This window comes from Astyanax mexicanus, chromosome 10, assembly GCF_023375975.1.
Source record: "Astyanax mexicanus isolate ESR-SI-001 chromosome 10, AstMex3_surface, whole genome shotgun sequence".
NCBI classification, from domain to species: Eukaryota; Metazoa; Chordata; class Actinopteri; order Characiformes; family Acestrorhamphidae; genus Astyanax; species Astyanax mexicanus.
Window position 1 is genome coordinate 25,339,274 of NC_064417.1, and position 16,002 is coordinate 25,355,275.

Consider the following 16,002-nt stretch of genomic DNA (forward strand, 5'->3'; position numbering starts at 1 on the left):
TAATATCATTTGAATTTTATTCACAATATTTTACAGTTTAGCCAGCCTAACCACTTGGACTTGAAAACCAGCCGCACTGACAACCAGCCCCCACGACTGCTAAATGCCACAGAACTTTAGCGGAATGTCTTTGAGCAAGCGTAAAGATACCACCAGGTGTACTACCACTGAACCTGGTGAGGAAGAACAGTGCATGATACACCAAAACCACAGGCAACAGCAGAATGGAGGCAGGGAGCCTCAGGGAACTGAAGTGAAGAAGAGTAAAAAACAGGTAGACCATTATATCCTGCAGAACACTGTCATATAGTCGTCAAGTGATGATTTAACACATGAGGAGGCATTGTAATAAAAAAAATCTAGCACCTGATATCAATAATGACAGGAACATTATCAAAGGTCTAGAAATGAAGTAGAGATATTTGGTGATGTAACAATGATGATATGCTATGACAGTATTAAGTAGGAATTGTTGTAGTCTTCAAGTAAAATGTTGAGAAAAAGCAATATGATTTTTTTTTATATGAATTTGCTTCTGGATCCTCATTTATTCAAAAAAAAAAAAAAAAAAAGAAATACAAATATTTTGTTTGAGATATTTTACATTCACTTATGTTGATAGTTTATCAGTGAAAGTCATTTTAAATATCTACTCATAATATTTGTAACAAGCTAAAAAAAAAAACAAGCAAAAAACAAAAACACTAAGACCTGAGACCTACATCAAAAAAATTCAAAAAAGATTTTGGCGTCAAAGAGCAGGTTCTTCTTGGGAGAGTAACAGTATATGACTATGCCTACAGTGATCCAAACATAAAAGTTACGAGCTCAAGTTGACAAGTTTGCAGTTAGTATCATAAGAACGGCAGCATAAAAAATGGCTAATATTTAATGTAAACTAAATTACACTGCCAACACATTGCCAATAATCCTATTCACCCAACCAGTTAGAGATGTTACTGCTACGAGTTAAAATCGTGTCTGGAACACTTCGAAAAACACCCAGTAATAGATGGTCCTGATCCAGAGTTTAGCAACAAACTCTGCTGGCTTTCTCTGGGATTAACAATTTTTCGGAGCATTTACAATTATATTCTCTTTTACTGCGTGCAGTACCACAGCACCAGAGACTAAGGAAAAAAACAATAATTTTTTTCCACTTTCTATTATATGTGTATATAACAGTTGTGTAGTTACACATTAACAGTGTAATAACCAATGTAATAACGATGTAACTACAGATCATGTATTTTTCTGTTACAGCTGCATTACAACTTGTACAGTTACAGTTTCTTCTCATGCAATTATGTAGAGGGTATCTTAATATACACTGTATTTTACGAGATTTAGGAGCTTTGCTGTGAGGATCTGAGACGAACAACAGCCCTCCTCAACCCAGAATTATATATTTTATAGTGGTCTCAGTGTTGGGTGGTGGTGGGTTTTTACCCCTCAAGTCCATGCCTGGAATTAAGCGTGATGCAATGTTTATCACCTCTAGAGTCATATTCCATTGGCAGTATTTCTCTAAAGGGAAAATAAGCCCTATTCAGACGGGATTCATTTCTCAGGGGGTCCTAGGGTAATTCTCTCTTTTATGGGAGGTTCTCTGTGATTTTATTCCTGTCTGGAAAGATCATGTATGTGTTTTTGTCAGATGCCTCTGAGAAAATTAGAGGCTAATTTACCTACTGTTTTTCGCTGAACTTCGTGGTCCTCCGGTAATTTTAATCCCGTCCAGATGCACATCTCTGAGTTTTGTCACCTCACGTTTAATAAAATAGCTATTTGTTCACTGCCATGCACCATAATTAGACTTTGGGTGCTTGGAGAGCCACGTAAACACAACAGCAAATTGAAATGGAGGAGCTTTTTATGTCATGTGACCGAGAAAGCCAAAAAACTCAGTGTTCCTCCCTGTTTTTTCAATTGCAGTCCAGATGCAAGAGTTTTATCACTGAGTAGAAGTGTGAATTTCTTTTTCACAGACGTCCCCCTGAGAAACTAATCCTATCCAGATAGGGCAATAGGCTATATAAAGTGTGTGTGCATAAAGTGTCTTAAATAAGGAGCTGAATGCATTCATCAGTGGGGAGTCCACACACATGGACATGTATAGTATTTACACAAGCTGTACAAATGTAATTCATTTGTAATAGTATATACATCACCACTAGTTACATTGTTGTTGCATGAATTACTAATGTGTAATAACACAGTTATTACAGTACAAATTGGGACCAAAAAATTGTAAAAGGCAACAATTAATTCAGCCTCAAAACGGCTTGACAACAATCCCACAATGCATTATCATCATAGTGCTGGCGCACAGGCAAGCACTTGTAGCTTATAAATTCATATTCAATACAGTGAATGTTTCATATGATGTTGTGATGTGGCTCACCGAACATTGGCCTTTTAGATGGCATGGTCACTCAAATATGTGGTCTGCAGATTCATGTTTTACTGCCTCACACACAAGAAAAAAAAAGCAAACAAAAAAACTTGCTCATCTCTCAGACAGACCCCAAACCAAGTTCAAGACGTAAATTCCAGACAGTGTACCTTTTAAATCAAAAATAAAAAAAGAAGACTAAAAAAGTGTTCTGAGAGAAATGCAGCAGTTAAAATGTTATGTCTGCCCCAAAGTGACCTTTCAATGACTGTAAACAAAGACACGTACAGTAGCTAAACGCTGAGGCCTCCCTGACTCTGTGACTGATACAACAGTGCTGTGACGATGTAGCATTTCCTTGATGTGATGTGAAACGTGAAAAAAGGCCTCATAGAGAAAACGTCCGTGAGGCAAGGGTCTTCATAGCAAGACAATGTGATAAAAAGAGTGTAACAGTTCAGTCAGTATGTGAATATACAGTGTAAAGTGAAGATGGAGCTCATTTCTTGGCCCTGTAGGAAGCTGGGCATCCTCGTCTGATTCTGTCCCCCCTCTGAACTGTGCCTGCTGTTCATCCGGTGGGCAGTAGTCTAAAACAACAAAGTACAGCACAGTAAACACATTATAAGCTTGAATAAAATTGAATTTTTATTTTTTGGACGAAAAATAATAACCACTGCTTTAGCATTATTTCCAAAAGTGGATATGCAGCGTAATGTTGCCCGGAAACACTGTTTTAGTAAGTAAGCATTTTTTGTTTTACTTTTGTGACGAAATAATTTAAATAACAATTATAATGATTATAAAAATTAAAGGGATGGTGTAATAACCAAAAAACATCATGCAATTGAGGGTTAAATGATGCATTGAATTTTCCTTAAAACTTCCATATGGAAAAATCTAAAAAATATAAAAAATATATTATATATAAGGTTTTGCCCAATGTAACCAATACTAATTGAAAAAACTATATTAAAATAATCTTTTTTATTTTTCCAGGAATTACACAAAACATTTCATCCACTGCCAGGGAATTTTATTGTGAAATATTCCACATAATGGGCCAGATTAAAAAAAACTATGCTATAAAGTGCATAAAGCCATAACACAGACCAACACTGTACCAAATATGTGGCACAGTGTTTAAATCCTATTCATAAATGTCATTCATAAAATTATGGAGGCAGTTCTTAGTGTTGCTATTTTTACTATCAGGATGTTTTTCCCATTTGCTCAGCTGAAGCCAATCAAAATCCTCATGTTAATGAGCTAAAGCATATAATTGACCAACACCTCATTTATCAAGGACTCAAAACCTTTTCTAAAGGAGACATAATTGGACCACATTAAAAAGCTTGCTATTACATAATTCATACATTATTATATTTTCAAGTTCAAATCCACCGAATATACCTCCACTAAATGTCCAATGTTCAATTGTTTTATTTTTTTTATTGTTTTAATTTAATCATTTTTGCAGTATGCATACTGACCAGTGGCAATCATTCTATACATTTTAAGACAGAGAAGCTACGGGTCAGTTAAGACCTGTTCATGGCTTTAAAGCTGTTTGTACCAGTGCTTTGTATTTTCCAAGAAAAAAAAAAAAGACTTACAGTCCAGAGAGTTTCAGTTCCATGTCCCGAGAGAGCTACATAAAAAAAAACCAGGAGAAAAACACAATGAATGAGTAATGCAATAAAAAGGTCAATAAAAGTGTGACTGTGCTGAGAAACGGACAGTTACAAAACAAACTAAGCTGTTAAACATGCTTGAAGAAGAACATTGGCAGACAATGACCAAGTGGTTAGAAATATATACAGCACACACATTAACAGAGAACTAAGTGCTTTTGACAGACAAGTTATTAAATGTAGGCAAACATTAAACATGGCATTCGATAATAAAATACTGGAGTGATGCACTGAATCAAAACTGATTCAAAAAAATCGTATAATTAATTTTCCTTTATGTATAGTAAAAATAATAAAATATACTAGATAAAATATGCTGATGTTAGAGGCTATGTTTTTTCTTTAATGTGGCACAGATCAGATTTTTTTGACTGTGTGGACGTGTCAAATTTGATCTTTTCAAACTGGATACGATTCATGAGCATGCAATATAAATGTAAATGGTCAGATCAGAATGCGCTCAGTTCTGTTTGTGATGAAGGCCAAAGACTTTAGAGAAAGTCTGTCCACCTGGCAGCCATTTTGCAATGTTACCAGGCAGTTATAAACCCCCCCTCCCCCCCCAAAAGAACAGGCTCTAGGGCGCCGAGTGGTCCAGCGGTCTAAAGCGCTGCCACTATGAGCAGGAGGTCGCCGGTTCGAACCCCAGCTCATGCAGCTTTGCCATCAAGCTGCCGGCGTCAGAGGGAGCAAAATTGGCCCTGCTCCCTCTGGGTGGGTAGATGGCGCTCTCTCCCCACATCACTCCTACGGGGATGTCTGCAGCACAGGGCGTCTGTGAGCTGATGTACTGGAGCCGAGCCGCTGTGCTTTCCTCCAAGCGCGCTGGCTGCTCGGCAATGCTGCATCAGCAGCAGCTCGAAAAGAAGCGGTGGCTGACTTCTCATGTATCGGAGGAAGCATGTGCTAGTCTTCACCCTCCTGGTGTGTTGAGGTATCACTAGTGATAGGGGGAGTCCTAATGAATGGGTTGGGTAATTGGCCGTGTAAATTGGGGAGAAAATGGGAAAAAATTAGAAATAAAATTAAAAAAAAAAAAAAAAAAAAAGAACAGGCTCTGATCCCTACGAATGAGGAGAGAACCAAATATTAAAAACGAAAGGTATTAGATACACATTTTAAATTACAGCTAAAATCTCCTGAATATTTTGTAGAGGCTTAATTAAGCACATGTAGTTTTCCAACTTGCACATTGATTGACCATTTACCATAACCAGCAAGCTGATTGGCTCTTTGTGTTAAAGTGCGGGACTTGAATTGTAAATGAACACCATGTTGATAAAACAGATCTGAGACTTGTAATGTGCATATAGCTATATACCATATTTTTTACACTATAAGGCTAACTTAATTTTTTTTCCAAAAATCATCAGTACGCCTTATAATCCTGTGCCTTATGTATAAATTCCACTGGTCAGGTTGTAAGGAGCAGTAAAGCCACTCTGCTGAAGTGCAGCGTTATACAGGAGTTTCAGTTTAGTTCTCCAGCATTATTACAATTAGCCACTAACCACGCTAAGCACAAGCTCTTTGAGCATTCAGAGGTAACCGTTATCGACCTGTAGCCTGCTGCTTACCCCAGCTAGCACTGCTGGAGTAGCATTAGCATTACCCACTAGCAGTTAGCTGCTAATGCTAATGCTTCAGCTTCAGTGGAAATCTGGATATATAAGCTTACTGTAAATAAATGGAAGCGCTTTACTCACCCAAATAAACAGTTTTCAAGGGAGAAACCTGTGTAGATTAACATCCAGCGCTCTTTTGACTTTTTTTCTAAGAATTACAGTTTTTTAATTAACATACCTTTAGCTTTACAGGTCTCCCCACTGCTGAATTAGAAAGAAAAACATGGCGACACCCCTGTTTCATTACTAGAGTGTTTAAAATGCGCCTTATAACTCAGTGCGCCTTATGTATAAAAATAGACCTTTGTAATCTGGTGCACCTTATAGTGCAGAAAATACGGTATTTCATTTTCATTTTACATTTTGTTCGCATTTGAATCAGTCACATTCAGTGCAATCCCTTTTTTCAGTGGGGTGACAAATTCAACAGTCAAGCAACAAAAAATAAAATAAAATAAAGAAAATTGAAAAAAAGGGATTTGAAAAAAATTTGAAAAAAGAAAATTTGAAAGTTGAAAGAAAATGAAACACAAAACAGGGAGATGGTCAGTGGCTATTTATACAATAAGCATGTTACAATAAGTATCATAGACAGTTAATAGGTGAGGTCATGCCAGCTGGAAAGACGGAACCACAGAAGACATTGGCTTCCTCCTTTCATCCAGCGCCCATCAGTACCTTTCTAGAGTATTGAGAAAAAACCAAAAGCTCCTCGTTGGTGTCACCAGTCAGCTTGGCGAGGGGGAGCGGAGGCCCGTGGGAATCGAGTCATAGTGTCATAGGTTGGGATGCTTGGGGCACAAAGGAAGAGATGGTCAGCACCAGGGCAGCATGTGTTCAATTCCTTTCCCCCACTCCTTTCTCATAGAGACCCTTCACCCGCTCTCATACAACTCAATCCAACCCAGTGTGCAAGAGGAGCAGGACCGGAGCGTTCCCGTGACACACAGAGCACGCAAACAATGGCTGTGTTCAGACTTTAAATGTCTCATATGCTGCAGCTTAGGTTTGTGTATTAGCAAAAACAACAAATACAAATACAATTTTAATGAAATCTCACAAAATCACAATTACAAACCCTGCAGAGGGCTTTTAATTTGAAATGAGGAATATAGATATAGCTGTCAGACTGTCAGCTGGAGCAGTTTAGCCACGATGCTAACTAACTGTTTTTCTAAGATGGATTACTCACTGTGTTTATGACAGACCAAAGTTGTTGTGTGAGCCTATTCTTCTCATAGCTCTGTAACTATATGAAGCCAACCAGTCTGTTTTTAGCCAACTCTGACGTCTTTTTGGCAAAAAAAGTTTTGACGTTTTTTTGTCTTGTAATCCAGTAAAGTGCCTTCATTGCTTAAAGAAATTCTAGAGGGAGCACTGCACTTTGATGTAAAATAAATTACTCATAGCTTGTTATAAATTGTTTAGTCTTTTAACTTTTTATTTTTGTCATTAGGCCAAATATTTTGGTTGAAATATTTGGTGCATCCTTACTAATGAACCATTTTTGTAAGTGTTTCATTCCACCCCTAAAAAACATTTGATACATTAAAAATATTATTTTAAATATATTACATGAACTTAGGTTCTTTGCCCAAAACTGATAAAGACTCCACAGTGTGAAGGTTTCTGAAGGCTAAATTCCGTTACAACACTGACCCATAGCCAGAGTAGCAGAAGGCCTCTTTCATACTGAGCTCTGTGGGGTTTGCTGATGTGTGCGCTGCGTGTCACCCTGGCACCGCGTCCTGCCCACAATTACACAACCATATTTGAGGTTGTCCTGAACAGAGATGACTCTGACAGGCATGCACTTAGTAACGATGAACTGGACAGTAAAGAACTGCCAGCTACTACACTGGATTTATTCTGGTTAGAGTCACATGCAAGGAAACATGCAATGCAAAATAAAACAGACAAAAAAAAATCAAAGATCAGCAAATTCTTATGATCAGGGGTGTAATGGTACACCGATTGTCAGTTCAGTGTTTTTTGGTCGGTATTTGCAATTGTTTTGTAGATTAGGGCTTAATCATGTACTTTTGAGGGGTGTATCCAGTTAGTGGTGTTAGAAATCTGTACTCCGCTTCTACAAATTCTACATATTCTAAATTTGAGTGCAAGTAATAATAAATAAATGACACACGCACACAGGGTAGTGTGTAGTTCTAGTGTAGGTCTAGTGGTTAGCCAAAGAACTACACTTTTGTGGACAAGGAGCCCTTACAAAGAAGCTTTGAGAAGAGCTGCTGTAATCCTTAACTCATAAATATGATTGGATCAGCTCTCAGAATCAGTCAAGTTAAAGATAAATTGTAAAATTACATATTTTGACTGAAAATTATCTGATCGATTATTCCATTTCTAGTCCACGTATTTGTGTATTTAAATTTTCGTATATTTTTTATTCTCAAACTTGGCACATGGCTGTAGTCTATGCACACTATGAATTCTCTATGCAACTTTGTGTACCAAACAGTAAATAAATAAAATGTGTACTAAAGATGGAATAATTGTTGCTATTGTGTTCCATTACACCCCAACTTATGATTTCAATGAGTTTGTGGTCATAGTTTTAAATGCATGCAGTGTTAGTACGAGGTCATAAGCTGTCAGCAACAGTGTGCACAAGCATCACTGCTGTTGAGCCAGCCATTAACACCAATGGCCAAACCAAAAGGGGGCGACTCCCACATGTTTATTGATTGTTCAAGGAAAGGGCAAGTTTTCCCTCATGCATGCATTGCGCCTCCTCCAGAATATATTTCATTAAAGCTAAAACCACCCCTAAACCTTGCATGCAAGTTATTAGAATTGGATGCACTCAGTGCAAGGGGGTTTGGTTCTTTTTACCTTGTGATTACAGGGTTTTGGATACCTTGTAAATGTTCATTATAATAACCATTATTACCAATTTCCATACTGAAACAAAACATTAAATACAAACAAATCATAAACAAAACATGGCATGAGACAAATGGCATGCGATTGGGCAACTGGGGTTTTGGGCTTAGTCTCGTAGCATAAATGTTAGCATGTTTACATTATAAAGTATAAAATAGTATGTTATAAAGTACAAATCGTAAAAGCTGATCACAAAATGTAAGAAATGTACAGAAATCAGGTTTGAAGGTGATGATTTGAACAGCCCTTTATGTTAAACAAGGGAGCTTTTCTTTTGTTTTTTTAAAGACAACACACAAAAACACAAGCAAGACCCTCCACCGGAGAAGCATTCCAAGGCTGAAAGCTTAAAACCAGCACCAGATATTTAGCAGAGAAAGATTTCTGTACAAAACAGGTTGAGAGATCCCGTTAATAGTATTTTTTTAAAAAGAAGAAAGCAGAAAATGAGAAATGGAGAAATAAAACAGCTTACGTTTTCATGGGAATTGTCTCAATGCTAAAAAGATACAAGACAAGCAAGAACATTAAAACGGACGTGAACGGAAACGCACCAGAGAGCTTTGTGAACAGTGACATCGCTTCGATGTCAAAACCAATGTCTCCGGTCAGTCAAGACACTTTGTGAGTTGTCTAGAGCAATGCTTCATTACTGTAAGTGCATGTGAATGACTGAACAATAGAGGTGGGCGGATCGATCCAAATATCGATAATATCGATACCAACGCTGTTATTGGTATTGAGCAATACTCGTGTAAAAATATCGATATTCAAGCTTTTTTCTCTGCCGCACGCACTGACTGCTTCGCACGAGATTCACCACAGTCTACTCTCTGGTCTCTTGTTGTTGCACATGCGTCACATGGCTCAGCAAAGCCAGCCAAACCGCCACGCAGGTAGGCTCAGCCTGGCCCCGCCCACTCAGCGCTCTCCTCGAGTCGACACGCCTCTACCTCAGGAGATTTGTGTTGAGTGATATTTTTTTACACTCTGTTTATTTAAGATTAACTTGCATTTGAATTGCACAGAAAGGAAGACAATTCCTTATTTTTTATTGTTTTTCCAAATGACAATTCTATTAAAAAAAAGAAACAAAGAACTAGAAAAGATGTCTAGTGAGGGGAGAATTTTTATTTTATTTTTTTATATTTTTTTATTTTATATTTAAACTTTGTTTTGTTACTGTTCCATTGTTTCTAAACAAAAAATGTTGATTGTGATACTAAAGTATTTTGTTATCACTTACAATGTTTGGTGAAATTATATCCTAGGTTTTTGGATCATTTGGATCTATAAAGCTTAAATATTAAAAAGTATCGGTATCAGTATCGATATCGGCAATACTGGCCCTGCGTTTACTTGGTATCGGATCGATACCAAAATTCCCGGTATCGCCCACCTCTACTGAACAGTACTAAAAAGAAAACACTTAATATATACAATATATATTTATATATACATATAGTTTTCTTAAAGTGCAAAGTGCTGGACTGAAAGAAATCATACAAATCAAAAACAAAAAAGACAAAAGATGGAAATAGCAAGAATTGGTTATCATAATGTGAAATGCCAAGTCCCTGAGACAGAAGAACTGGAAATATCAAGAGCAAAAGAGAGAAAAGAAGAAAAAGGAGAAGAAGAAGAACAAAGAGAAAGAAGAGAAATAAGAACCTGGTTACTACTTCTACTATTTTCATTCAGCAAAGTATAGTGATGAGAGGGAGATTTCAGTCCTACTGCAGAGACTCTTATTAGTTTAAATCTTTTCATTTAGGAGCCCAGTCACACTAGCTTTTGCCAGCTATTTTTCTCAATTACGAGATAAATTTCATTAATTTCAATTAGGATTAATATCAATTTTACACAGAGCAAGTTTTTTTTCTGACTGAAAAAAAACAGATGCAACATAGTAGATCCTGCATACATTTATTTTGCCTTGATTGTTCTGTATACATGATAAACTCCATATCTCTAATACATTTCTTTAGTGAAGGAAACTGTATTTTTCGGTTCTTTGAGAACATTTGTAAACTTGACCACGAACGCTACTGTTTTGGCTGTGCTAATCTGTTTAAGTCAATTCAATTTAAAATTAAACAGTACAGAGTGTTTTTTGACTCCTGACCATATATGATATATGAACTGCTATGTTATGAGAACTGCATATGTCTAGTGTGACTGTGGCTGTGGCAGGTTAACAGTCATGTATGTATATATGTGACATTAGTCAAGTCTTTGTAGTTGGTGATTGTTGAGGGTACTCACTCGTCATAGACATCCTCTGTGTCCATTCTGCGGTAGAACTTGGCCAGTCTTACAGACAGAATGATGCTGGGAAGCAAAAACAGAGTAGAGCACCCCAGACCGAACCAGAACGTGTTCTGTAATAGAACACTCAAAGGTTAATAAATCTCTCAAAGGTTCACATTAATACATCTTTAAAAAAAAAATGGATAGACAAGTTTTTGAAAAGAGAGAGAACCACCTGTCACTGATACTTTTTCCACAATGTTGATATCACAATACTGTGATTCTGCAATACTCCATATATCACAAGACAATTACTCTACTATACGGTTCTTCAAGACATCTGAAGAGGATACAAAATTTAGCAAATACCGGGAAATATGGATTTATTGGTGTCAGTTTTACAGAATTTGACAAGTATTCTTCACTGCAGGTTTAATAAAATTGATATTTAGCGATATTTATTTAATTAAACGTATCAATATTTGTTTTGTAAAAGAAAACTATATATGATATATCATGAGTGATATCTGGTCCCATCCATACTAGAAAGCAAGTAAAAATGCATGGACATGTCTGAGGCGAAGAAACCACCTAATAAACTGCAACAACAGAGCAAAACTGACTTTAGATCTGAAGCAAATCTGAGTAAAGTGTGATATTCTCCCGTCTCTGAAAGATAAAAGCTTTTAATTCTGTTTATCTGAGGGAGCAGATTTGGTGCTTCGCCAGATCGTTCACAGTTGTTACGGGTCAAATGTTTTCTTTTTTTTCTTTTTCTGATCTTATCTTATGTCAGTCAAGTTTGGCCTTTCTTCTAACCTTATGTATTTATCTAAATTCCTCATCATCCTACATTTTAATAACTTGTGCATAATAGTCTGTAACTGCACAGAAAATTTGTCAGTGTTAAATGAACACTGTTAGTGTTAAATTAACACTGAGAGTGTAAAGTTTAACACTAATAAGTGTTGATTTAACACTGCCAAATTTCCTGTGTGTGGTCTTTATCTTTTTGCACAATGTTATAAGGAGCAGCACTTCAATAATTATTGCACTATTTAGCAAAATAGCAACATTATCTCCAGACTCAAAAGCGTAAATGAGCTATGTGTGAGAGAAAGCAAGTATGTTCTACGTTCACATTACAAGCCATATCACTCAAATCCGATTTTTTGCTCAGCTTGGATTTAGCTTAGCTTTTTTCTTGATGGTTCACATTTACAAATGTAAGTGATCTGTATCTGTGTGTAATGTAAACAAATCTGTCCTTGAAACGCCTCACATGTGCACATTGATACGTGTATAAACGCTGCCTTCTTCACCAACAACAAAAAAACAGCATATTTGAGAGACGGCTCTTTATAAAGGGAAATGGATGAGTTAGCTCATATGTGGAGCATCTTTTGCTGGAGTGGAGAGAAAACAGCTGGTCTAAAATTCATGCTCTGGTTGAGGAGGTGAAAAAAGACTAGGCGGTTTGCTTTTGCTGTTTTTTGCAGCTATAGCTGCACAGCTGCTCCAAGAGATGTGTGGACAACAGAGAGAGGCACGTAGCGCATGTGTAAAAAGCAAGAAGACATAAATTTCCGATTTGACTGTTCACATTCATGTCGTGTGTCCATGGATCGGATAAGTAAATGAAAGTTACTCAAATCTGGTTTGAAAAAATCGAATTTGGCACGTTCACACAGCCATGAAAAAAATCAGATCTGAGCCACATTGAGCAAAAAATCAGATTTGAGTCACTTCAGCATGATAATAGTCAGCTCTATCTATCTTTTTTATACATGTGAATCTTCTTGGAGAAAAGGAAACCCATTTTCTGCTGAAAAGATCCTCTAATCTCTAGTGACGCATTCAGCTATCATCTAGAGGCTCAGAAGGTCTTTTCTCAGGTCACTGTAGTGTGTTTATATCTTTACCCTGATAACAAAGGTACAGTTATCAACTTTGGAAACAGCCTTGGAAACACTGTTCCAGACCAGCATCTAGTTGTTTACATTTTATACCCTAACAAACTGTTATGGGCAGGTCCTAATAGCTTTGGTTAGGGAATAAAATTTGATCATATTCCTTTACAGTTTTTTTTGTTTTAAAAGGTATAAATACACGGTTTTGTTTTATAAAAACACTCCTTGCTGCCCTGCAGAGAACAACAGGTTCAATGTTCAGTTTTACAGTGTTAAATATTGCAGGTCAAGAAAGACTTTCTTTATTTTATATTTTTTTAATAAAAGCAAGTATTTATGTTAAGTAAAATCAAGAAAGACCATATTTTATTTTTTATTTAAAAAAATATTTATGTAAAGTTAATTTTTTTATTTTTATATATAAAAAAAAAAAATCAGGAAATAGTTCAACTTAATAGAGATACATTGTTGCATTTTGTGAAAGGTCAAACACATGCACACACATTTACTGCCGAGCCCGCCCACCCACATACACACGCTAAAACCCTGAGCAGCAGATTATCATTCCTGGGTTTAAACATGAACATAGCTGGTCCTGTGTGCTAAATATGACGGCTATATGGGGGTCTCTCACCATTGAATCCATGAGGAAGCTGCAGGCCAGGATATCCGCAGTGTCCATGATGTTACTGAGAGGCTTGCAGGTGGCCACCTCCATATCCAGCTAAAAAAAGAACATAAATGAGTTGCATCAATCTTTTTTAATGAATTCAGTGGAATTTATTGTATAACATGTATAAAGGAAGGTGCATAATTGGTAGGTTTCCAAGAAGTCTGGTCCTAGACTACATATGTCTTTAAATGGAGAATCTGCTAAACTGCTGTTCCAAGCTGCTGTATAGAGCTAGGTCCAGAAGTAGGTTTTATTCCAGTTTCCTAAAAAGAGATTAAACCTAGTTGTACACAATATTTTCCTTTCAATGCTCTAAAACTCAGGATTATGCTTAATCCCTGTTTGGGAACCTGCATCTATATTTACAATATTATCCAGTTATTAATTCTTATACAAAACCTATTCTGATTTTTTGATACCAGTTTGATTTAGCATCTCAAAATGACTCAAACACACTCTTAACTCATTGAACATTATGGGTTGGTTTCTGAGACAAGGATTAAGTCTAGTCCTAAACCCTATCTGGACTGGATTAGTTTCTCAGGGGGACGTCTACTCAGTGACAAAACTCTTGCATCCGGAGTGCTATTGAAAATACAGGAGGACCAGTGAGTTTTTTGGCTTTCTCAGTCACATGACATCATGTTCAGTAGCTTCTCCATTTCCACTTGATGTTGTGTTTAGGTGGATCTTCATGGAAATGCACATCCAAAGTGTAATTACAGTGCGTGGCACCGTAGCTATTTTATTAAACGTGAGGGGACGAAACTCAGAGATGTTCATCCGGATGGGACTAAAATTACCGGAGGACCAAAGAGTTTAGCGAAAAGCAGTAGGTAATTCATGGTTGTTCTGGATGGGAATAAGACCACAGAGGACCCCCATGAAAGAAAAAGGACCCTTTTCCTTTCATGAAAAAGAAAACCCCTCTGGATAGGGCTCTAGACTACATATCTCTTTCAGTTGACTACCTATTGTACAGGAAACCAACATTTGCACAATATTTATTATCCTGTTATTAATGCTGATGTAAAATCTATTGTGTTCTGTTTAATTTAGCATCTCCTGTGGAGTGCCACAGGGTTAAAATTATGACATATATATGTGGCCACACTATACATAAAAACGTTTGTGGACGCCTCTTCTAATAAATGCATTCAGCAACTTTAAGTTGTACCCATTGCTGACACAAAGGTGCACATACATGCACACAGACAGGGTGTATAGTCCCTGCTGAGCAGTTCTGAGAAAATAGATATGATTCTTTATGCAGATGGATATGAACGTATTGGCACCAGCATTTAGCCAGGCTTAGACTCGATATAGACTCGATTAGACTCGATATAGACTTAGTTCTCTGGAATAATGGTGCGCCATCCAATCCTTTTAGGATGAGTTGGAGAATTGGGGATGATATTAGGCGGGGGTAATCATCCAACATCCTGACCTCAATAACATGCAATCAAATCCACACAGTAATGCTTATAACAGTTACTCAATAATACAATAATATTTCAAAATTATATAGGAAAGACAATTATAAGCATGTGTCCCTATATTTTTGTCCATTTATGACAGTCAAAAAGCATGAGCTACAGGGTCTAAGCAGTACAGTACTCACAGATGTCTTGATCCAGTCTAGATACTGTCTGAAGTATCCAATGATGGTCTGCTTGTATTTCTCGGTTTCCTGTAGACAGCACACACCACTGATTAATTATCTTTTACTGAAGATGCTTAACAAAGCATTTTAGGATATTTTAGCTGAACTGGCTGAATACTATACCTGATTAACAACAAACGTTGCATTCTGGGAAATGAGGAACTGTGCAGCATCGACGGCTGCAACTACTTCTGAAACTTTGTTCTGTAATATTAAAAGTGTCTTTTTAAATAAAAGCAGTGTTGTTTTATACATTTGAATATTAAACAAGCTCCTGAATTTAAGACACTTACTGATAGATCTGATGCTGTCCTCTCCAGAAACCTGATGCTCTGGTTCAGAGTATTCTTTAATAAACGTAAAAAAAGAGACATGTCATAAATTACATATAAATAAGTTTCAGCTGTAAGCATCTAACTGAGATTATATGAACATTAATGTCAATCTTATTTAAAGCCCACAGCACCTTTAGTCTGGCAGTTAGGGGTGGGCAATAAGACAATATTTATTTTATTTGTATTGTGATAAATTTTGTTTTTGTGATACACAATATATATTTCAAACATATCGAGGATAGTTTATGTGCTTAAGCATCACTGATTGCATTTCCTTACAAAGCATGTGTAACACAAATGTTGTAACACAAATGTGTCACATATACTATATTGCCCAACCATACTGATAATAGCATCACAACAATGTAAATACGCATAGCAAAAAACAATAAAAAAATATATATGTTTTACAAGTTTTGACTTATAACATGCTTACGAAACTTATGCATGCTGTACAACACTATTTACAACAGCCAAGAGGAAAAAACACGTTGAGACCATCACAATAATAAAAAAAATATCAATAATGATAATAATAATAATAATAATAATA

The 16,002-nt window shown here is 36.6% G+C and overlaps 1 protein-coding gene across 12 annotated transcripts in view; it reads right to left on the reverse strand.

Annotated features, from left to right (window-relative positions):
- The window catches only part of prom1a (prominin 1a), a 111,105-nt gene continuing 95,103 nt past the window's right edge, over window positions 1–16,002 (reverse strand). For 6 of the 12 annotated variants that reach the window (XM_049483945.1, XM_049483942.1, XM_049483943.1 and 3 more), the window contains 10 exons: window positions 15,408–15,461; window positions 15,238–15,318; window positions 15,073–15,141; window positions 13,413–13,502; window positions 10,884–10,999; window positions 9,094–9,117; window positions 8,568–8,636; window positions 6,393–6,505; window positions 4,012–4,046; window positions 1–2,985 (listed from right to left, as the gene is read on the reverse strand). In XM_049483945.1, the coding sequence (XP_049339902.1) occupies window positions 6,436–6,505; window positions 8,568–8,636; window positions 9,094–9,117; window positions 10,884–10,999; window positions 13,413–13,502; window positions 15,073–15,141; window positions 15,238–15,318; window positions 15,408–15,461 (573 nt within the window). In that variant the 3' untranslated portion in view covers window positions 1–2,985; window positions 4,012–4,046; window positions 6,393–6,435. Of the gene's footprint in view, window positions 2,986–4,011; window positions 4,047–6,392; window positions 6,506–8,567; window positions 10,210–10,883; window positions 11,000–13,412; window positions 13,503–15,072; window positions 15,142–15,237; window positions 15,319–15,407; window positions 15,462–16,002 lie in introns of those variants that run through there. The other 6 variants (XM_049483944.1, XM_049483949.1, XM_049483947.1 and 3 more) reach the window with 4 other exon arrangements.